At 33.1% G+C, this 23,320-nt stretch overlaps 1 protein-coding gene across 1 annotated transcript; it reads left to right on the top strand.

Annotated features, from left to right (window-relative positions):
* Positions 1–11: 11 nt before the first annotated feature.
* Positions 12–22,220, top strand: Pgm1 (phosphoglucose mutase 1). Its single transcript, XM_071593516.1, has 11 exons — positions 12–639; positions 1,262–1,424; positions 1,635–1,753; positions 1,951–2,110; positions 3,683–3,873; positions 4,292–4,446; positions 4,770–4,880; positions 7,616–7,771; positions 10,983–11,172; positions 11,273–11,407; positions 11,933–22,220. Exons 1-11 carry the CDS (start codon positions 400–402, stop codon positions 12,020–12,022), a joined length of 1,710 nt encoding a protein of 569 aa, XP_071449617.1. The 5' UTR covers positions 12–399; the 3' UTR covers positions 12,023–22,220.
* Positions 22,221–23,320: the final 1,100 nt, after the last annotated feature.

The raw sequence follows: 23,320 nt of genomic DNA, 5'->3' as shown, positions 1-23,320 counted from the left end.
TTCTTAAATGAAATACATTATTTTTTCTTCAATTTTATTTGCTTTCGTTTTTTCAATCATTTAAATTAACTAAATCATTTAATGATGTGGAAAATGGTGACTTAATTTATCTGCCTATATTTCGCATTATTTTTGCCGATTTTAGTCTTATTGATTGTGTAATTATGGTATTTGAGCATCAAATAATTCCAAATATCCAAGTAAGAAAATTTTGAATAGGCGCCTCATGTTTGCCCTTGACAAAGATCACAGCGATCTGTTTCATGCGTCCTCGATACATCCGTAGCGGTCGTCTAGACTCGGTCCTGAAAGCAGTGTATAACTCGACTCTTTTTTAATAAACTAAGTGATTATAATCATTTTTGTTTAATATTCGTGCTGTGGTGATAGCATATAGCAATGCTTAAAGCTGTCAAGGTAGCAAGTAAACCGTACGAAGGACAAAAGCCCGGCACAAGTGGGTTGCGAAAAGCAGTGAAAGTGTTCCAGCAGCCGCACTATACGGAGAATTTTGTGCAGTGTATTTTGAATTCTTTGAAAGATAAACTCAACGGTTGCACTTTAGTTGTTGGTGGAGATGGCCGATATTATGGAAAAGATGCAGTTAGCATCATCATTAAAATTTGTGCAGCGAACGGGGTTAGTAAAAATCATTTTATTTTATTTATTTATACTTGTTGACTATCAAAACAAAAGTATAAAGTGATATAAAGTAATAATATAGTGATACTTAGCTGATTGAAATGCTCTTACACTTATAAATATCATAAATACTCGTCCATTGATCTGCCGGCGAGTTCATTGATCCTTGTGTCATAACCTCAAGTATTTCATTAAGTGTAGTTATGTCGCGGTATGTTATCATTACATATTTGAACACTTAACAGGGGATGTAAATTATTCTAGAGAAATTGAAAATTTGTATTATGTATATTGGATGTCCCTGATTTACACTAATTTTAGTCAAACATTTTTGTTATTGAGTTGGATAGTTAAAAATGCCTGTTAGTATACCCAATTTGTTTAATTAAATGCTCTTTTTGTTGTTAAGTTGAAATTTTAATTAATGGTATTGCTAAATAATATTGTTCCCTTTTTGGGAATGATCAGTTATTTATTTGGTCCATTCTTAAGCCATATTATCATCATCATGGTTGTGATCTGTATTTATTATTTAAGTTTTTAAACCCTTCTTTCAAAGCACTTTGAAAAGCTGTGAGTCCTAAGATATATTATTCCCGAGCTTAAAACTTCCTTTCAGGTTAAACATCTAATTGTAGGAAGAGATGGTATTTTATCAACACCGGCTGTCTCGTGCCTCATTCGGAAAAATTCCACCCTTGGTGGAATTGTTTTAACTGCTAGCCATAATCCTGGTGGTCCTGAAGCAGATTTTGGAATTAAATTCAACACTGCTAATGGAGGTAAACGCCTATTACTTAAGTAAATGTCAAGCCAGGAGTGAGCTATGTTGGCCTGTGAGAATATTCATAAAATGCTAATCTTTTAAAATAATTTATGAGGCTTTAGTATTTACGTATCTCATATTTTAATCCTTTACACTATAGAGAAATGTCTAAATGTTTAAGTGATTTATAATCATAGTAATGCATCAAAATTTGCCTTTTCCCTAGGTCCTGCTCCAGATGCAGTCACAAATGCCATATATGAATTAAGCAAAAGCATCAATGAATATCGTATAGTCAAAGATTTAGTGTGTGACATATCGAAAACTGGCAGTCATACGTTTGAGGTAGTCATCTATTAATTTCAATCTGAAGTTTAATATGTACCCAATATCTGTTATGTTCGTCCTCTAATTAATCACTCTGCTAACCTCAGCTCCGAGACTTTGGCTATTTACTTAGTCAGTAAATTGTTGGTTTAGATGAATATAGTGTAAGTTATGAACATGTATAAAATTAAAATGATAATATTTTATATTAATAGGTGGAAGATATAGGGAGTATGATTGTCAAAATAGTCGACCCTGTGGAAGATTATCTTCAGCTGATGAAGGACATATTTGACTTTTCTGCAATTCAGAAGTTAGTCAAAGGTGGAAATGGGAGGCCTCCATTTAAACTCCTTATTAATGCTATGAATGGAGGTATGTAGGTTTTCAGTAAATCAATTCCCTAAAAATCCAGTATTGAATGTTAAGAACTGGGAATTCAATCGCTTTTTGGAGGTCCCCTGTTGGTTATAAAAAATATTATGCTATTATATTTAGAATAGCATTTAGACTTTTATCAACGCATATTAATGCATAAGGTTTGATGGCATGTAGAATAAGGTTAAGCATGAGGGGCTGAAGACAATTTAGGCCATTGGCGTTTCTGTTGTGCAGACATCTTTTAGAACACAAGTGTGATGTGCAATCATTTCCTATTCAATAGATTATGGTGTAAAATATTTATTTGAGCCGAAAAAATCTTCATTACGTTCACCACTTGTTCTTAGCCATAGGACATTGGAAAAAAGAAACTCTCTTGTGATACTAATGTCATTCCCAATGAATATGAGAAATGGATTAAATAAGAAAGGTTGGAGTGGCAAGGAATTTAAGTACTCTGTGGTAATATTGTCAGGCAATACAAAGTTATTGTTAGTGGTGATATGTTTTAAGAAATAACTTATATTACTGTTAAAGAGCTCAATTGGCATTATGTGCTTATCCAGCTCCAAATAAATTAGTAGGTACTTCGTGTCACCATCGAATGCTTAAACCAGTAATCTACTTATTTGAGTCAATAAAGTAGCATGGTATGATTTAACAGTGGTGTAGCCTCTGCCCAGCATTAACTCTTCTCCTCTGAAACACTTCCCTGCCTTAGCATATCTACTAAAAGTATCAATCAATCAAGTTAAACTATTTTCTATCACTGCTAATCATGCCAACCATAACATGACATTCAACATTACTCTTATAACATTTGTTGTCTCCGGTTTAACTTAATGGAATTTGCATTACCGAATGAAATGAAACTATTGACTTATATAGTTTCATTTTATTCATTTCAATAATTTCATTTCCGTACTGTTTTAGCTTAATGGTGGGTCATAGTAGTCCAGGATTAGAGCATTGGACTTCTGATCGGATGGCCTAGGTTTGATTCCCGGGCAAGCCCCTCTGGGTACCCTCAGCTCCTTCCAAGCTATGCGATTTTTCAGGTACCCGATCTTTCTAGGAAACCATAACTACAGGGAAAGGAACTGGCCATCCTACTCTTTAGTGTGTTTATGGTTTATAGTTAAATATTGGTAATGGTAGTATAAATCTGGTAGAAGGTTGATTGGTTGGCTTCAATTATTGGACCTTTTCACTGATTTACATATTTGATGTCAAGCTTTTTTTTGTTAGTATAAGGTCATTGAAGGTCAGTGAAAAAATATGGCCTTCAAACATCCTACACTTATTGCAGCATTTGCATTTAATGGTCAATACATTTAATCAATTTTGTTTCCTCATTTGCTAAATTCATTCCAGTAAAACCTTCTAACTTTCACACTGTTTGCTAAAAGTTTAATCCCTAAAGAAAATGTAATATCCAATGTAGTAATTATAGGTATTGAGATCCTGAGATGTTATCTTGTATTTTGAATGGAAGTGAAAATGTATGCACAGTTACTTTGGAAGAATGTGAAAAAATACATATGCTTGTATATTCTTTTTGTCTAGTGACTGGTCCATATGTCAGAAGGATATTTGTGGAAGAACTAGGTGCACCAGAAGAGTCGGCCGTCAATGTTATTCCACTGGAGGACTTCGGGGGTCTCCATCCAGATCCAAATCTCACTTATGCGGCTGACTTGGTCAATATCCTTAAGAAAGGGGAACATGACTTTGGTGCTGCCTTTGATGGCGATGGCGTAAGATGATTTTATCTCCTGAAATTTGAATCTCTAAATTGTTGCTTATATTTTAATGTGCATCATTGCATTTCACTTTTCTTCTTTGCATTTCGGCACACTTCTGCATAAATTACTTCTAAATTATTTTTGTAAGGAGTAAAGTTTTAAACCTATCCATTTTATTTTGTTAAGATAATAAAAGTTAAGAGTCATTTAAAATCATTACAAATAAAACAAATACTGTGAGGCCTCATAGTATTTGTTACCTATATGTTCTGTTGTCAACATTTTCTCATTAAAACTAGGCTTATCTCTTAAGTCATCTTTACAATGTACTACGTATGCATTAAAATTTGGCAACTGTCTCTTTTTTGTGCTCTTGTTTTGTTTAATAATTTGTACGTGATATTTATTCCCTGACTTTTTATTTGGTTAGGATCGGAACATGATTCTGGGAAAGAATGCATTTTTTGTCACACCTTCTGATTCCCTGGCAGTCCTTGCTGCTAACTTGGATTGCATACCATATTTCAAGAAAACAGGAGTGAAGGGATATGCAAGAAGTATGCCCACTGGTGGAGCCTTGGATAGGTAAGCATTTCACTTAAGATTTAAATTTCACTTTGTCTTAAAGCAGCTTACACGCGTATGAAAAAATTATTGGCTAAATATTCCAACTCTACATTTAACATTTTGGTGGGAACTTGGAATACATCAGAGCATCTGTGTAATGTTTAATGGGATGATCTAAAGTAAACTAATCAGTCCTATTATTTCATGCCTAGCATTCCATTGTAGAAATCAAGAAACACCTAAAATTCAAGAATGTTGAGAAGTCTTAAATGATTTTAAGATATGGGTTGAGCTATTAATGAAAGTTGTTTCTAATCATATTTTTCTTTATTGAAAATTAGGGTTGCTGAATCCACAGGAAAAGGATTTTTTGAAGTTCCCACTGGTTGGAAATATTTTGGCAACCTAATGGATGCTGGAAAGCTTTCCTTGTGTGGTGAAGAAAGTTTTGGGTATGCTCAATGCTGCAATTTATTTTGCATGTGTTTTATTTTGTTAAATGCCCTCATGTGTGATGTATGTCATAATTATGTGTATTACATTTAGAACTTATTCACGGATGCACTTCCAGACTAAGCCTAGGATTAGCTTGTATGTTACCAAGTTAAACTATTTTTGTTGTGGAGTGACGAGTTCTGGGTCATCTGAAAGGGTGATAAAAAATTATAGGAAAATTGGATAATGGTATAGTGAGTTGCAATAGAAAGCCTATTTTTTTTGTTCATTCAAACAAAAATAAGAAACAAATTGATTTGTACTGCGACAAAATAGGAAGTACTAATACAGAGAAATTTTGAAAAAGAGGACAATTTCTTTCAGTTGTTGAGTTCAAGGGAGAGAAAATATGGTTGTCTTCATTAAAATAACCCTGAAAAGTTGCTGCAAAGGTTTAGGGTGCCAAAAATCTAAAATAAGGAACCCAAAGGTTGGTTCATGGATTAGGGCTTGATTAATAATAAGGCCAATGTGGTATGTTATTCATATACGAGGGTCATCCGGAAAGTAGTACCCGTTCGTGAAATAAAGACACAAAAGTAAATATTAACAAACATAAAAAATTTTATTTGAAAGAGGATACTTTAAACTACTTCTCAACATAATCTCCAAGCAAATTAAGGCATTTGTCATAACGTGTGACAAGTTTCTGTATTCCTGCTGCATAGTCCTTCGCCGCCAGCTCATTGAGATACGCGAGGGACCCATCTTGCACAAATTTTTGCATAATGCAGATGGTGTTTAACAATTTCATGAACAATTGTTCGAGAAACATTGGGAAAATGCTCACAGATGTCATCAATTGTGACGCGCCGATCGTTCCTCACGAATTCGTCAACTGAGCTCACCAGTTGGTCTGTAATGACAGACGGTCTCCCCGAACGCTCATCGTCGTGTGTGTTCCCCCTCCCCATGTTGAAGTTGCGACACCACCGCCGAACAGACGACTCGTCCATTACATTGTCTCCATACACCTCCTTTAATTGGCGATGAATATCACATGGGCGAACGTTTCTTGCATTGAGGAATTTAATCACTGCCCTCACTTCACAACTGGCGGCGTTCTCAATTTTTTTAAACATTGTAAACAATCACAGAAACAACACAGGCAATGCTAGCGTCACGCAACTTGGCTCAGAGAAGGCAGACAAGCCACTGAAGCTATCTGACCTCGTCCAGCGGCTACTCGCGTCGTCAGCACTTCATGCGGCACGAACGGGTACTACTTTCCGGATGACCCTCGTATAAGCAAAAGGTTACACCTGTGGTGTTTGTGGTTTCCCGAGATGATCTGGTTCCTGTAAAAATGGTAACTTGGTTGAAGCTGAGAGAGGCATCCAGTCCATCCATCATTAGCCAAACACAAAGCCCACTAAGCTACCATATCCTATTTAGGGTTTTAGCCATGAAAAAAAAGGAAGATGTGTTTGGAAATATGTATATTCCTCTATTATTACTATAATTATGCTCTAGGAAAGCAAAAAATAATGCTTAAATCCATGGATTTGAATATATGGATTTCTCTTATGTATATCAGTTTTCTGAATCGAGTACATATTGGTATATAGCCTGAGGCTAGGCTTTTTCCCTCTCTGTTGCTAGTGCAATTACATGATTGATATATTTGCAGTACGTAAACTTGCATCAAGTATTCATGTCCGTGCGGGGTTCCATTCTAAGTATTGTAGCGAGATGCTTTGTGCATTTATTTTTGTTTTTTCGTGAACTTGAGTTTTTCTGGGTCCATGCACTTCTTTTTTCTATGTTTTTATTATGAACTCAGCATGTTAAGAGTTGATCTAAGAAAAATCATGTCTCCTCTTTTTCAATAATATATTTTTGCACTATATGCTATGATTTCTTTGAGGAGACAATGTACTGTGTTTTCTTCATTTTATTTCAAATTGATGGTGAAATTGCTTATTTTTATAGTCATTTCCTTGACCTTTGTTCATAGCATGGCTTGTTCATAATAATAATTCATTCCTCAAAGAACATTGCTTATTGGTATAAGATTTGTCAAATAGAACGAACAGATTAGACAGCACCAAATACAGGAGGGTTATTAACCTTCATAATATAAGTAACATCCTTTTGAGTGTATACTAGTAATTGCAATATTCCTAATTGAGTGCAAAAAAGTCAGGTGACCACCCGTGTCCCTACACCACTGTGTCCACAGATGGGAAAATTCCATGTTAGCTTGAGTAAGCTTGAGAAAATTCTCAAAAGATAGTTAAAATTCAAAATTTCCTGATATCAACTAAAATTTGTAGGTAATGTAAAATATACTATGTAATTCTGAGGTGTATTTGTTGAATTTTCATTTAATACTTGCCTGAAACCAACACTGGTCGTCTTTTGGGAATAGTGTTAACTACTCAAGCCATTTTGAAAAATAAGGAATGATGCCAAGCAAAGATGAATGCACATGGAGGAAACAAATTTAATGTACATTACATGAGCACTGGACTTGTCAGTGTAGGCAATTTGTGACCGATGGCATGCGTGACCGATGGCATGCAGTCAAAAGGAAATTGAACATTTTTCATGTTAGTCAGTCAGTGTCAACTCTATGATGGCAACCATTTTTAAAATGCAATTAGTATTATTCCCTCTAGTTTGTTTAGTAGTGCATGACCATAGAAAAGATTCAGAGACTGTAAAGTTGAGTGCTTAATTTCTTTTACAGCACTGGATCAGATCATATAAGAGAAAAAGATGGAGTATGGGCAGCATTGGCATGGCTATCTGTTTTGGCAGCTAAGTCAACTGATTCCAAATCAGCATCCATCCAAGAAATTCTTACTAATCACTGGAGTAAATATGGAAGAAACTTCTTCACCAGGCAAGTGAGCAGTGAAAATTAAAGTGAAAAAATTATAAACAAAATTGAATATAATCATATATAATTATTCTGTGAATGCTCAACCGTTATGTGTCAAAGACATAATAAAATACTATCCTATTGTGGAGGCAGTCTGTGCACAAAAATATTCTGAATAATTTTTTCAGTTAATATATAAGCAGTAAGGTATTTTTGTATGTAATTCCTGGCACTCAGCCAAGGGCAAACAGAGAAAATTTGCAAGGCAAATGTGAGGTTATTGATGGGTTAGCATTTTATGCCTTTGATTGCATACATGTGGCATAAGGTAGTTGTAGGCTAAATCAAGCAGTAATTAGAGAAAATACCAGCAATTATTCTACACAAACATTTCCATGATAATACTCTGTGGGCTTTATTAAAGGGCTTGCTGGCCTGAATCAGTTCTATTGTCTATAAGCATTCCCACTGCCACGAGTTATCCTCCTGGTAGTTGTAAATGCAGAAATGCTAATGGAAGGTGACTGTTCATGAGTATGATTAGAAAATTCTACTTTCTTTTTTCAATTCCATGTCTTTCTTATAAGTTTTCAGATAAAAACACACCATATGAATCATAAGGTAGTGTTGAGAGGCTGTGTAAGGTAATTTTCAAATATTTTCCCACTTTTGCTCTTTATGATGAAAATATTTTTTTCCTGATAAAACAATTAATACTAAAGCCAGGTAACATTTTCAAGAGGTCAAATAATTGTGTAGATAGGTTATAATATCTTCAGCATATAGTGATAAATTGGTGTGCAAAAAATAGTATGTATTTGATTATTTTTATCATTTTTCAGCATGTATTATTAAAAAATCCCAGCGTCCATTGTCAGTGGTTATGCATACACCAGCCCTTGTTCTTTGCTTAGTGTAGAGTAATATTAAAAATCACCAAACAATATCATTATTTGTTATTAATATCATTCAATGGCTTTAGATAAATGTTGAAATTATTACCTCACAATGACTGGAAACATTTTAAAGTAATTTCATGAAAATTTTTAGCTTATTAAACTTGTGCATTTTACTCTTGGATTTTTCTGCATTCACTGTTTTATGGGCTGAAACTTAAGAAGCAATGAAATTAACCTCAGTTGATAAATTTTGATTGCTAAATTATTAGAGGAGTTGACCGAGTTAGTGTAGGTTTTTGATTTCATTGACCAAAGAACTACTCACTTACTGTACTTTCAAGCTCTAGCTGCATAACTTGAATCAATATCCTTTAATCCCTTAGGACATATTACAGTGATTAATTCTTGGGCTCTACATACTTTCTACCTCCCTTAATTCCATCCTGAATGCCAATTATTTTCCTCCTCCTACCCTACTTACCCAGGATTCTCCCTTCTCTTGTAATCTTTGGCTTTCCATTTCCTCTCAGTATCTCCTGGATCCACTGCACAACCTTCTTTGAGTTTATTTCAAGAACCCTCTCACTCTTTTCATACCATACTTGGAACTTCATCATTTATTTTCCTTTCTGTCCATTTTATTATATCTATTCTTCTCCATATTCACTTCACAAAAGCCTCTCATTCTACATGTATCTTCTTGCCTCAAAGATAAAGTTTCTGAGTCATACTAAACTACGGTCCTTATTAGTTTTTACTACATTCAGTGCATAAGAAATCATATACTTTTGCTTTGCTCCAGGTGGGGCAAAGGGGCTATCATGATCCCAGCTCTGCCCCCACGATGATGCCTACCATCATATGATATTTATTTTACGTATTTCCTATTTTTTAATTGGTTAAAATTACCGTGCAGAAAAAATGATATTTTTGATTGTAATAAAACTTACCCTTCAATTCTTACAGACTTCAGTCTTCTCCCATCCCTTTTAATGTCAACAGTTTATCCCCCTTAGCCCTAGGACAATCACATGATCTTGCTGTGGCCTCTCCCTTGTAAGTTACATACTATATATCCAAAAGGGGCATATTTGATGTTTTTTTCATCCCCTTTCTACTTATCTAATTGTATCTTCTTTGACGTTGGCTGGTAAAGATCAAATGGCAGAAGAGGATATGGTGTCAAAGTGTGATGTGTGGCATAAACAAGATGATAGTGAATATCTAATATAACCAACCTAAGGTTGGTCCAACCTAAGATTTTGTAACATCTATTTAGAATTTCATGGGTATTCAGAAATGTATGATGTATTATTGAAAATTTTATCAGACCTTAACTTAAATTTATGTTATCAGAAAGCAATTATTTTTATTATGCAAAATTAACATTAGAAAAATGGATGTTTTTGAAATTAGATGACCCTGTGTGACCTCTATATGTTTGTCTGGTGGCAACGAGGACCACACATGTATGATTAGAGGAAAAGTAGGTTGGCATCAGGCTGAAAAAAAATTAATTTTTTTCAGTGAAAAATGGTATGATTTTAGTTTTCTAGTATGATATAAAAGATTATTGGTGTATTATCATACAAAGGCCACAGGTATTATGTGAATTTCTGTTGAAATCAGCCAAGCGGGGATCGAGATGGTGCGGGGGCTAATGCACTGGCTTCCCACCCAGAGGGCGCGGGTTCAAATCCGGCGGTGTTGAATATTTTTCAGAGGTATCTCGGTCCCTACTTGAGGTGCTTTGTGGAGAGCCCTTTGAGTGAGTACGCCGTCCGTCGGATGGGGCGCTAAACTACGGACCCCTTGGCGCCTTTCGTAAAGAGTAGACTAATGCCGACACCGGGTTTCTCTCCACCCTTCATCCTTTCCTGTCCATCCCCTATGGCGCAAATGACCTCAGCAGTCTGTCGCCTCCCCTAAAAACTACTACTATCAGCAAAGCCAGTGTGCTATAAATTAAGCTAATAGTTGTTATACTCAAGAACTTTTTTTTTATGCACAAAAAATGAAATTTACTCTTATCCTTTTTCCATAAACTTTTATTGAACTATGTATAGCATTCCCTAATCCCCATGTATGGAAGATCAAATGGGATGGAGTAAAAGTCTATCACTAATGTTGGATTGCGACGATGGAAATAAAGGTCCAGATATACTTTATACATTTTGTAATGCACAAGACGTCTAAATCTGAGGTGTTCTTATCAGTTCTTAGCATATAAATTCCAGACCTCCGTATTAATATAGTCAAAATACAGACTCTTAAATTTCTTTATTTTTTTGATATTTTCATCAGTGGTATTGATATCTTCCTCTCTTCCAAAGGTATGACTATGAAAATTGTGAATCTGATCCATGCAATCGTATGATGTCTGAGTTGGAGGCTAAAGTAACAGACCCAAGTTTTGTGGGCAAGGAGCTGGTTTCTCCTGTGGATGGGAAAAAATATAAAGTGAAGACTGGTGACAACTTTGGTTACACCGACCCCATTGACAAAAGTGTAGCCACCAAGCAGGTAAAATAACTGTTTGGAAGAATTAACTGATGTCACTGGAGAAATTGTTTGTTTTGGTTTAAGTTTCAGTTTTAAATATTTTTATTGTAACAATTTGCAGGGCATTCGAGTGATATTTGATGATGGATCTCGTGTAATATACAGATTGAGTGGGACAGGAAGTTCAGGAGCAACTGTTCGCCTGTATGTGGATAGTTATGAATCTGATTTATCCAAGCATAATTTGAGTGCACAGGTTTGTATACAGTTAATGTGGTTCTATGAATTCTAATGAGCATTATTGTAATTGATATGTGTAATATCCATTGTTTGGCCATTTCAAATTTTAATTTAGAATCCGCTGGAAATCCCTGTCTTATTTTTCTCCCTTCCAATGGTTTAACTTTACACTGCAACCAAAATTAAACTAAAGTAATGTACACGATTTAATCCCTGATATCTGAAACATTTTTGATGCGAGAGAAAGGTCCCTTTTTTCCCATGCTTTTTGTGTTATGCTTTTCTATGATCAAAATGAATGGAGAATTATAAACCCATGGGGTTTGAACCATTTCATGTAAGATGCTGGTAAAATTTGAACCCCAATTGTCAAAAAAAATCTTGTATGCCATCGTATACCCTATGTAGTGTGAATTTAATGATCAGTGATCCATATCTTTGAAGATCCATTTAGAGTTATCAGTACGTATTTTCAACAAGTTTCTAGGAGAGTCATACAATGTAGCATTTCTAAACAGTCTGTAATTTTTTTCTTTTTCAGGTTATGTTGAAGCCTTTGGTTGAAATTGCTCTTGAATTATCCTGTTTACGGAAGTTCACAGGTAGAGAGGAACCCACTGTGATCACTTAATTATCTGTTAAATCTTGTTCTTCTAGAATATTTTCTAGTTTTTATGAATGATGTTTCATTTGGCTGACATAAATCATGTCTCATTTCTACCATCTCATTTTGTCATGTGTGGAAAGGGTAAAAATATTTTTGTACTAGTTACAATGGATACAAACATTCTTGTTCAATAATTTGCATGTAGTGATGGTTGTAGTAGTTTTCTCCATGAGAGTATGTAGTTATAAAGCATCTATAAAATTTTTGTAAGTATCCAAATTGTACAACAAATTGAAAAAAAATGATTCTACCTCCCTAGATATTAATATGTCAACAAGTTCAGTTTCCTAGTGTGAATTCCATTCAGTTTGCATATCCTGTTATGTTTGTGAAAGATAATTTTGAAAAACTTTTCTAGTCAATAATTACCGTGGTATTTGGTTATGTTTATAGCAGTGGCCACATGAAGAGTATGGAATTTGGATTAATTATTTGTAGACAGCTTTGTCATCTTTTGTGCAGAGTGCTATGGGAAAGAGCTCTATGAATGCACACAGGAATAAATCTGGATGGATTAGAATACTTTGTCATTAACTTTTGGAATTTTGATGGACCTAGATAATAATTCCTTCACATCATTTTTATGGTTGGTCATCATATTTCCCCAGGTGCACAGATATTAACAGGATGGGATAGTATGGTGGTGTTAAGTGAGCTACAATTTTTTTTTTATATTGATAATAATTTGAGGATCTTCTTTTAGAAGATAGCTTTGCTAGCTGATTGCTATTTTTTCAATTACTTGGTGCATTAGGAGTGTCATATCACCCACAAAGCAAGTGTCAGACATGGAAAGGTTGGCTGTTATTTTTATGAGTAATTTGTAAACTGAAAATGACTTTGTTCCAAAATTTCAACATTTTTTATTTTAAAGTCTATCAAGTCTCATCCCTAGAGTTTATTAATACTGTTCATTTCACTTAGACCACTTCTCCACATCTAGAGTCAGCAACAGGAATTAAATATGGCAAATATAGGTTTCATGTAACTTGGGAACATTTCAGAATTTCTCATTTGGAATTAAATGTTTATGACCCCTATGTTTCTATTGAGAGGGTAAATTATTTTTTTTCATAAAACTGCTTCTGAATACATTTTATTAAGTAATACAGGCAGCCCTGAACATGTCATGCTCACAAGTAACAGCCCAGATGTATGAAATTTGTGAAGAAAAGAGCATTTGTGAATAAGCGACCCCAGACATGAAATGCTTTATCCACAAATGCAAATTAATCTGGATGTGATTTCTTATCTTTCATGATTAGGACAACAGGATGAAGTTCTTGTATATTTAAATAATTTAATATATTTGCTTATTATATTATGATATTACCTAGTAAAACTTGATGTTCTATCAGAAACAGCATATAGTAACTCATTTTGTGGAGGTGTGTTCCATAGGAAAAAAAATATTCAAATTTAAAGAACCAAATTCATTGCAATTGAAAGGGGTGCCTGTAATTACTTTTTATTAATTGCCACGAGCATTTTTAATGGCACATTTCAAAATATGCTTGTGACAATAGAATCAATCAGCTCAACAACGAGGCCCAGTACTGTGCTCAGTGGATATTGATTAACATAAAAGTGTCACATAAGCCACAACTTTTCATGCACAGATATTCTCACACAAAATGGCATTAGCTTTGATTTAATTTATATTATGTGGAAAGTTGTTTGGCAGTTTCTTTTCTGAGTTGAAATTAGGGTAAATTATTAGTCTTACTTTATTGAAATATTCACACTTTCCTCCTCATTTTACCATGGACAATAATTAATGGTTCTTATTTTTGGTTTCACTGTTTGTGTAAAGATGGAAATATTTTCCTGTATAGGTTCTGTTGAATTGTTAGTATTACTAATTTTAATAATTTTTGTTCATTGTATTGGTGTTTCTTGATTATAAAGGTATAATTTTGTTTTGTTTGCACAATTAATATTCATGGACTTTTGACAGGCTTGTTCAAACTTTGGTGTAACCCTGCTAGTATTTTAGGGGTGGGCTAGCTCTTTTTCAGTAGTGAGGTTAATGCTTTTTAATGCAGTGTTACATATGCATGCATATACCTAGTTTCTTATTTTCCTAGTCATTTTCTCTCTGCGTGTGTACATATTAAAAATACACTAATTAAAGTAGTGAGACTTGTAAATATCCATATAGAAGAGTGTACATAAATGAATACTAGTTTTCCTATGTTTTTAGAAATATATATATCACTTTGGAATCGATAGTTCAAGTTTTAATTCCCAACAGTTGCCAGAATGTTTAAAAGATTGAAGCAATTCGTATTGTACATACATGCAAAATATTTCTTGTGCTTTTAATATTGATCAAGCATTTGTTTTAGTTTTCTCTTGCCTTTTGTATGTTCTACATATTGAGGTACCATAATGTAGTTTTCTTGATCATGATAGAATAATTGCTATAAATAATGAAGTGAACATATAAATATATATTTTTTCCAATTGAAAAGAATACATCTTATCATTTCATGTGAGTACCAATGAAATATTATTGTACTGGAAGGGATTTTGGTCATATTAAATCGATGCTTTGCTCATCGATAGTTTTCAAAGAGCATGTGTGTAATGCAATGCAATTGGAGGTGGGATTTAAAATAAATTAGGTTGAGCCTTCTCGTATACATCGCTGATCCTTATCATAGTATCTCTTGCTGCATTCCCCTAGACAATATTCGCGGTAGTGAATGATCTTTTTGAAGAAAAATTATGAGTAATACTTCCTGGCTGTTTGTTGACATTATTCATGGGTTTCATGATTTCATACCAATTGATAACTCTATTCAAAACTCATCATTGCATCAACGTACATAAGTGGGCAGTATATGAGATTTCATGATAGTAGAAAGCATTCATGCATGTGTCAAAAATATTAATGATCCTCACATAATAATGTCAAATAAAATAATTTAATGAATTTAAAAAAACGTAAATCTTGCCTTGCATCATTTGATTTTATAATTGATTCATAAAAGAAGCTCAAAGGCAATCATGAAAATGCACAAGGAAAATTTTTATGTTTTTGTGAAAATACCAAAGCATTAATGTGCATCTATATTATGTTGTAGAAATTTTCTTTGCTAAATATATTAAAAGCAGATATAACATTTTACCTCAGTATATTCACTTGTATTTCATGAAGTATGTGTTTAACTGTTTTGTTGTATGGTTTTCCCACTGCCTTTGAAAATTATCAATGAACTGCAGTATGAATAGTATAGGAAGAGATGTGTATAATAGAGTTCATGTAGTGGAATTCCATTATATTGGAAAACAATCATCACAGAAGCTCATAGCTCTGGATTGTGCAGAGTGTGTCTTCAGGGTGTTAGTTTTGGTAGAAGGTTGTAAAGAAGGGACATGAAGGTGCAAAATGAATGACAGGGAATTTTGGCTAATACCAATTTTATAAAATGGACCCTTCCAGCCTCAGAATTATTCACTGCAGAGCTGAGTAAGATTTTGGGATAGATTTGGGCTAGCTAATTATGATTTTTAAGTTTCCATTGGAATTTTGCCAAAAGCTATGATAATCAAGTTCCTATTTTCATCATTTCTGAGGTGATAACAGAATTTGCAATAGATATCACGAGGAATTATTCAAAATGAAGAGCATTTCTTTTGTTTTGTGTGCACTTGCAACGCAAAAAACATTGGTCTTCTATATATTTTATCTTACCCTCGGATGAAAGCTACTGTTTCCAATGAATGCATCATCCATAAAATATTTATTTTTATGAAAAAATGTAAATTCTGAAAAAAAAATATATATATAAACATAATTTTGTATGATTATGGAACTCTTACTGGAATACAATCTGTAATTACTAAGTAAATTTCAAAAGCCTTAAGCATCATCATGAATGTTACTCAACATGATTGTAAAGTTAGAGGGAAAGGGAACTGAATACTGCCACTATGGGTTGTGAACTCTGTAAATATTTGCTAATCTAAAAAAAAAATATAATGAAAAATGTGAGACAGTTTGTTGGCTTTGGTGGAGTCCCAGCAAACTTGAGTGATTGAGGAATGGTGAGGGAAAATATTATGTGTCAAGGAGAAGATAATGTCTAAATTTTCTGAATGCAGAAATGCATTTTGTGCAGCATTGCATGCCATTCAATAAACTTGGATTATTGCAAGGTTTTTTCCTCCGAATTTACTGAGGGAAGACTTTTTTTTTTAACTTGAGGCAGAAAGATTAGAGTTAGGTTTAGTGGATTAGGATAAAGTGTGCTGTAGTGGGAAAAGTGGAGGGGTATTAATGTTGATGGATGTAAACACTATTGTAAAGAGGAAAGAACATTTATTCTCCAGTATTTGGGGATGGATTTGCAACCAGCACAGACTGCCTGATTGTACGATAGATTGATGATTTGTTCTTGAAAATATTTATAACTGTAACTAGCTTGAGTGTAGTGCTTGAATATGTCTGTCCTACTTACTTCTAACAATATCCAAGAAGAAGATTTATACCAAAAAAAAGATAATTTAGTTGGAAAATTATTTTCTTGAAAACATTTGAGGACTTATTTTTCTGGTTCAGTATTACCTAAGAGATGTTTCTTTTATGTTAGGTAGAAGTTCTAGTTATTAAATACTAGCTGAGTTATTGCAGAGGGTATCTTATTGACTTATCTTTGGAAGCTATTTTTTTTTAATGGAGTACACAATACATCTGAGGTCACCAAGTGTGAGGCTACAGCTCTATTTATTGGTGAGGCAAGTTTTCTTTTGTCATAATTATATCATTTTGGCTATTTTATAATCATCAGTGATTTATGCATGACATTTGACCTTTTTCTCCATCATATAATGGAGGTAAGCTCATTAAATTATTGCAAAAATTTACTAAATATTTTACATATTTTGTAAATTTGCAGAAGTTGGCTATTTTGGAAATGCAAATGTAATTCCTGCATTGATAGAGATGTATTAGTGACATTTTTGGAGGCTAATATCTGACAAGTGGTAGTTTAGGAGCTTATAGTATATTCATTTCATTTGCAAGAAACTGAAATCATGTACTGAGAACTGCCTAGTGTGAACTTTGTTACTCTAATGATGACCTACACAATTAATTTTTCCGTAGCTTATTTTTTTGTATAATTACCAATTTAGTAAAAAATGAAAATATAATATCCAAATATTAATGCATCATTGTATTAACCGATACTCCTTATTTATTTCTTGTTATTGCATGTACGTGATGCACTGCCAAAAGTATGAATGAATAAGCTTTAAATGGGACGCTGTAGTTCACAGTTTAAGGGTTTAAAGAATTGGTTAATATTCTTAATAGCATATTTTTGTATGTCGATGAAATCTTAACCTTTATTCATTATGAAATGGAATGTGGCTAGCTCTGCATCATATTCATGTAAATGGAAGATGACCTGATTTTACAAAGATCCTCTGAGCAAATGATGTCCATTTTGGGTGAAAATTATTTACTAGCTCAACCATTTAATGATATGAAATGTTCAAAGTGCTTATTTCCAAATAATTTACCAGCTAACCCTGCCATCAATCTTAAAATCAAATTTTAACATTGACAGTAGAATTCACCTATTATGAAGCCATGATGTATTTTCAATATACACATTGAGTGTGGAGGTAAGAGAACAAATTCTTTTGCTTATTCCACCCCTGGTTGCCTATGGAGCTCTGGTTATCAGGAAATCGAAGAGCTTGGCATTAATCAGATCTATCTGGAGGCAATCACTTGGATTTGGATATGAAGCCCTGTAGTCAGTTTCTCAGAGCTAATTCTGCTGGTTGAGCCAACTTAGCCAGCCAGTCTGTAAAATCTTAAATTTATCCTAAGCTCTGATCACAGTCTTTTATTGTGAACTAAAAGTTTGGAGTTTGCACATTTATTGCAATTTTTGTCAAATTTTCTTGGGGTATGTTTGCCTAGAAGAGAATAGTACATTTTTATTGACGTATAACAAAAAAATTGGACAGGATTTTTGTGTGTTTATAAGTAACAGAAAAGAGTAAAGTAAACACTAAGGTTGGGAATTGTAATATATATGTTGATGATATAAGAAGAGCAACCATGGATAAATTTAATTTTGGGTTTCAAATAATGAGCTCCATTTCCAGGAAAGTCGATTAAATAGTCTACAAATTATTTAATATAAAATGGCAACACCAAAACTGTAAATGATGAGGCTTTGAATTTGTTATCTTTTGCATGTGTGCTGCATTCTGAACATTAGATGAAAACTTAATCATTTTTGTGGAATTAATCTTTTGAATTTTCTGCATTCCAAGAATGAAGAGATTTCAGGAATGAGATAACCTCATTTTTTTTCTTTGGTACCAATGGAGAAATATCTCAAGTCATCTTCCATTGCAGCTTATATGGTATAAACTCACTCAGTTATGGTTATTAACATGCTTGATTTCAATTAGTAAATTGAGGTGATGACTTTTTCAAAATGAGTTTTTAATCATGTTATATTAATAATTTCTTTAATGTAGGAGGAAAGTGTGATTAAGCATTTAATTGGAATATCATTTGTTTCTTCATAAATTCTGTGGCTACCAAATTTTTGTTAAAAATAACTCGCTATGTGAAGAGAGAGAGTTGTAGGGTAGAACTGACATCTTCTTAAAAATATTAGGGTATATGTATTCCCTTAATATCTTTTTTCTGTGTTTGCCCATAGAAAATGGACACACTATGATATGATCATAATGTGTTCCTTTATGTTAATATCTCTATTTATCATTTGTAAAAGCATGGAAATGCTTTAGCCTTAGAAAATTAAAAATATAACAATCTGCACTGCATAGTTGGAAGGTCATATGTGGAAACTATGTTTAAATATTTCTCAGCTATTTCATCTTCTGTGGGTTCTTCTTTCTCACAAACAAATACAATTAAATCATTGGTTGCTTAACAACTTAGAGCGCATGCTAACATTGCTGGAAAGTATGTTTAGCTAGAAATTGTAATGGAATTAAGTAATGTTATTACATGCCTAAAGCAGTGGTGGCATGTAGCTGTTTTCAGCCCCTAAACTCAAAAAATTATCCACCCCTTCATCTCCCTTGCGCAATATTTTGTACTTCCCTCATATTTCATTATTCCTTAACATTGCATTACCAGTATCATTTGCCATATGTTACTAACCTGTTGCCCAAGGACCAGGGCTTATGGTCTTTGACACAACCTGCCGTTGGCAGTTAGTGTTCATTGGCTTTACATCTGTTCTTCCAATGAATTGAAACAAGGGAGACTTATGATTAAAATTTGATTAAATGGAAAAAATTAAGTCAATAATGGCGAGATGAGTGAGGTATTTGGTTTTGGTGAAAAAAGACGAGGTGCTTCCGCTGTGTCCATGGGGCAAAGTGCAGCGACTTAAAATGAGTGTGACCTGGGACATTTTAGCCACTATTTGACTTCCTAGGGCACCATTACCTTAACCCCTCACACCTCCTTTCCCACTGTGACACAAGGCTGATGGCTTTCGCGTAGGGTATAATGCACTCTTGTAGCGACCCTGGATGTCAATGAAATATTGTAATAGACTCTTCCGTAGCATTCTGTAATATTTGCATTTGTGCCCATTTTTTTATGTTATTACTGTGGGAAATTTAAATACTATAACCTATATTACTTTTTTAAGCCAATCACCTGTCTGATATTGGCATCAGTTTGCTACCTAATTGCGTTGATGTCTGAGAACATCTCATTTTCATGAGTCATCTTGTTTTTATTTGGGTAATTTAGAATACAATCTTTTTTAATACTGTTTGAATTATTAATTTTGCTTCAAGGCTTTTAACTAATTTTGTTCTAACCAAATTCATTGATAATGAATTTTTCATTTAAGGTATATGGCCAAGTAATTCACTGTTTGGCAGTAGGCTCATGTGACAGTTTTATGGAATTCCTATATATGTATATATATTGTCTTTAAATGCACTCTTTATATTTCTCTCTTTTACTTAAATTAATACATGTAATGCACAGGAATTTTTAATTACCTAGGGTTTTTGAACTTTGAATTGATGTTTAATTAAATTCTGTTGGAAGGAAAAAGAGAAGCAGTGATATTGAATTTTGTGCTTTGAACTGTTTTAGAAAATGTATATTTCCTGTAAAATTATTTAAATCTGTTGCCTTTATTTAAATTTTATTTGACTATTCTTCCACAATAAATGCTTGAGACTTCGGTAGAAACTCAAGTTTTTATTGAAAGATGTAATAAAAATTGTTGAAAATCTTTATTGACAATCTTTTCATATTGGTTTTATTGCATGTATTGTTGGAGGATGTTGTGCTACCTTCCAGTTAATATATTCGCTGCCCCTGGTGCAGCTTCATTTTCAGGGAAAGTAAATTTCATGGCCATATTTTCAGGAGAAACTGTAACATTTTGTACATATGCTGATCATTATGCATAATTTCATTATATGTTTGAGGTAGTATGGAAGGCGAAAAGCCTTACATCTTACAAAAAAATGCTGGTGGTCAATTCTTGTTTTCAAGGCTCAATTGTATCGATGATAAATACCACACAAGTTGTATAAAATGTATTTATTAGCTGAATAAGTACTTACATTATTGTACTTATTCATTCTTTAAGTAAACACAAATGTAATAGTTTGGGATTCAATGATCCATTAGTGAAACTTTTTTATGAGCATCATAGTGGAGCAGTCTTTTGTCAATGTTTCTGAAAATTTGATATGATAAAACAGGACGCAGTATTTACTGTAACTATTAATATCATGTCAACTGCCTCATCAACTGTTATATTAAGTGTTTAATATTAATTCAATTTTGAAAGTTTGTAACTAGTCTCTCAAAAATGAATGCTATGTAATTACTTTGTTGATTACATCACATGTGACAAATTAATTAGTTTTCTCAAAGAGATATTTTACAAAGCTGTGTATGCCATAATCACATTTCATACATGTGTATTTTAATCCATTATTTGCAATTGAATCTTTCTACATTTTTGGAATATTATTGTAAATGAAAGTATACATTTAATTATGTCATAATCAGGTCATCAGTCTACAATTATAAGCTGGCAGTGACATTAAATAATGCAACTTTTACCAACCTTCTTTAACGAAGGAGAAAAAACAGGTATGAAACTATAGAAAAATAAATAATTCTGGATTAATATTTTATCACCTGGGAATGGTCCTCAAGGTTAAAACAAATCCGAATCCATTTGTAACACTAATTCAACATACTGATCATGTCACTGCCAACTTAAGGATGGCTAGGTAATCGCATGCTGGAGAAATCATTTTATTTGGCAATAATTTTTGGGAAACAAAACAATTGAATAGCATGAATCTCCTTATTTTATCTTAAGACATTTTTCATTAAAAGTAATTGGAATACATATTTTGATAAAAAATAATTCTAGTAACAGCCAGAAATTGTACAGCAAGCGGGTGATTTTGGTGGAAATAAGGCTGTTTAAAACATAAGTTGAATCTAGAAAGTTAACCTAACATAAAGGGTAAAATATATTATATATTTCAACAAATTTTTATTAGTAAAATAAAACCATGGAAGTTGGTATGTGTTGTGCTTGTTTAGTCATGGCAAAATGGACTGCAATGAAAAAGTGTGTGAAGTTTTGCAATGACTCCTTTTCAACAAACTTTGAATTACCATCAAGTTACTATTGATCATTGTTTAGTAAAATGTTCCATATAATATTTACAAATAGGGGAAGTTATTGTATTTTTATTCTGTACATCCATACTTTGTTAGTGTTTTGAAGTTTCTACTTCATTTTAGAATTTTTTTAAAGAATTCATTTTGTGTAGATGGCCTTCATAAAAACTTGAAACAATGTTAGTGAAATTCTTCTGGAAAAAATTAATGTGTAAAAAATGAGGATTACATAAAAAATTTTAGTTTGTATTAATATCATTCAGCCTAAGTAAAAAATATTGTGACTTTATAATAAGTGCTATTACTAAAATGTATTATGATCCTTTTAATGGCATGGTGATTTTAGGTGGAATTATTATGTATAGCTGCTGATGAATTGTAATAGCACTATGCTTTGTTGAAATGTGTCTGAAAGAGCTAACAGAGATTGGCCACTGTTGATGTCAAGCAATAAAAATATTTCCTAGAATATAAAAGGAGTGCATTGCACAATAAAATGCCTACTTTTTTAAAACAACATTTGAAAGCTACTACTATATTGAAGCTCATTGGGTTATCACTTTATTAACACTTAACCATGAGTAGAAGGTAAAAAATGATAATTTTAGATGAATGTGTGTCAAACCTTTTGTAAATGACATAATTAGCCACCTATCACATGATTCCTGGGTATTTGACTCTTCTCTTAGTACAGGAAAATTTTTTCAGTAACTCCCTTGAAATTAAAAATTTTTCTTTTTGGTGTATTAGAAACTACAGCTTCCTTCAGCATTTCAATTAATGGTAACATAAATCTAACATTTTTTATTCATAATTATAGACCTAATGCCCTATTTGTTATTGAAATAGTTCCAATAACGTCCCATGTTTCAGCAGGGTTAAGAAAAAACTAAGAAATTCATAAATTATAACTCGTGCAAAAGAGGAGGGATGTACCATGTTAAAGAATCATCACCGAAAAACTATACTAGAGTACATTTGCAAGGCTCTCTTCCAAAAATATGTCTTTAATGGCTACATTGAATGCTCGCATTAGCTTATGCTGATGGTACTCGCTCGTGCAGTCCTGAAAGTACATGATGAAAGACAGTTGGGAGAACTAAAACAATTGGATAATGTAGTTCATAATACAATTATTTTCAATAAGATTTACATTGGTTATTTTTATTGCATTTTAAAACTCTATGTGTTTTACTATTCTTGAATGTTTCTCCCATCTATCCATTGTGGATATTCTCCTTCACTAATCCATTCACATATATGGGAGATATTTGGTAATTTTTATATTGATTCCATGTACCCTACTTTGCCTGCCCCCTGTACTGTTACATCCCAAATCAACAAGAATTAAAACTTTGTATCCATTGCACTTTGTTCCCCAAAAACTGGGAATATCTGCTAAAGTATTTTATAAGAAGTGATGTTTCCTTTCAGCATTGTTCCATCAACTTTTACACATCATTAGAAAACTGAATATCCATGCTATTCATATTTTTGGTGTGGTGATGCTGTAACCAAACGTTGATAATATGTTTTTTTTTTCTTTAACAACCAATTCCATGATGTTGGAAAAAATG

This window comes from Hetaerina americana, unplaced genomic scaffold (genome assembly GCF_022747635.1).
Source record: "Hetaerina americana unplaced genomic scaffold, ioHetAmer1.1.p SCAF_6, whole genome shotgun sequence".
In the NCBI taxonomy this organism is placed as follows: Eukaryota; Metazoa; Arthropoda; class Insecta; order Odonata; family Calopterygidae; genus Hetaerina; species Hetaerina americana.
Note: the sequence above shows the minus strand (reverse complement) of the source record. Positions and strands in the feature narration are given on the sequence as shown.

Coding starts and splice junctions, on each gene's coding strand:
- Pgm1 (XM_071593516.1), top strand. CDS start 400: ATGCTTAAAGCTGTCAAGGTAGCAAGTAAACCGTACGAAGGACAAAAG. Junction 1,754..1,950: donor CTGGCAGTCATACGTTTGAG/GTAGTCATCTAT, acceptor TTATATTAATAG/GTGGAAGATATAGGGAGTAT. Junction 7,772..10,982: donor GGAAGAAACTTCTTCACCAG/GCAAGTGAGCAG, acceptor TCTCTTCCAAAG/GTATGACTATGAAAATTGTG.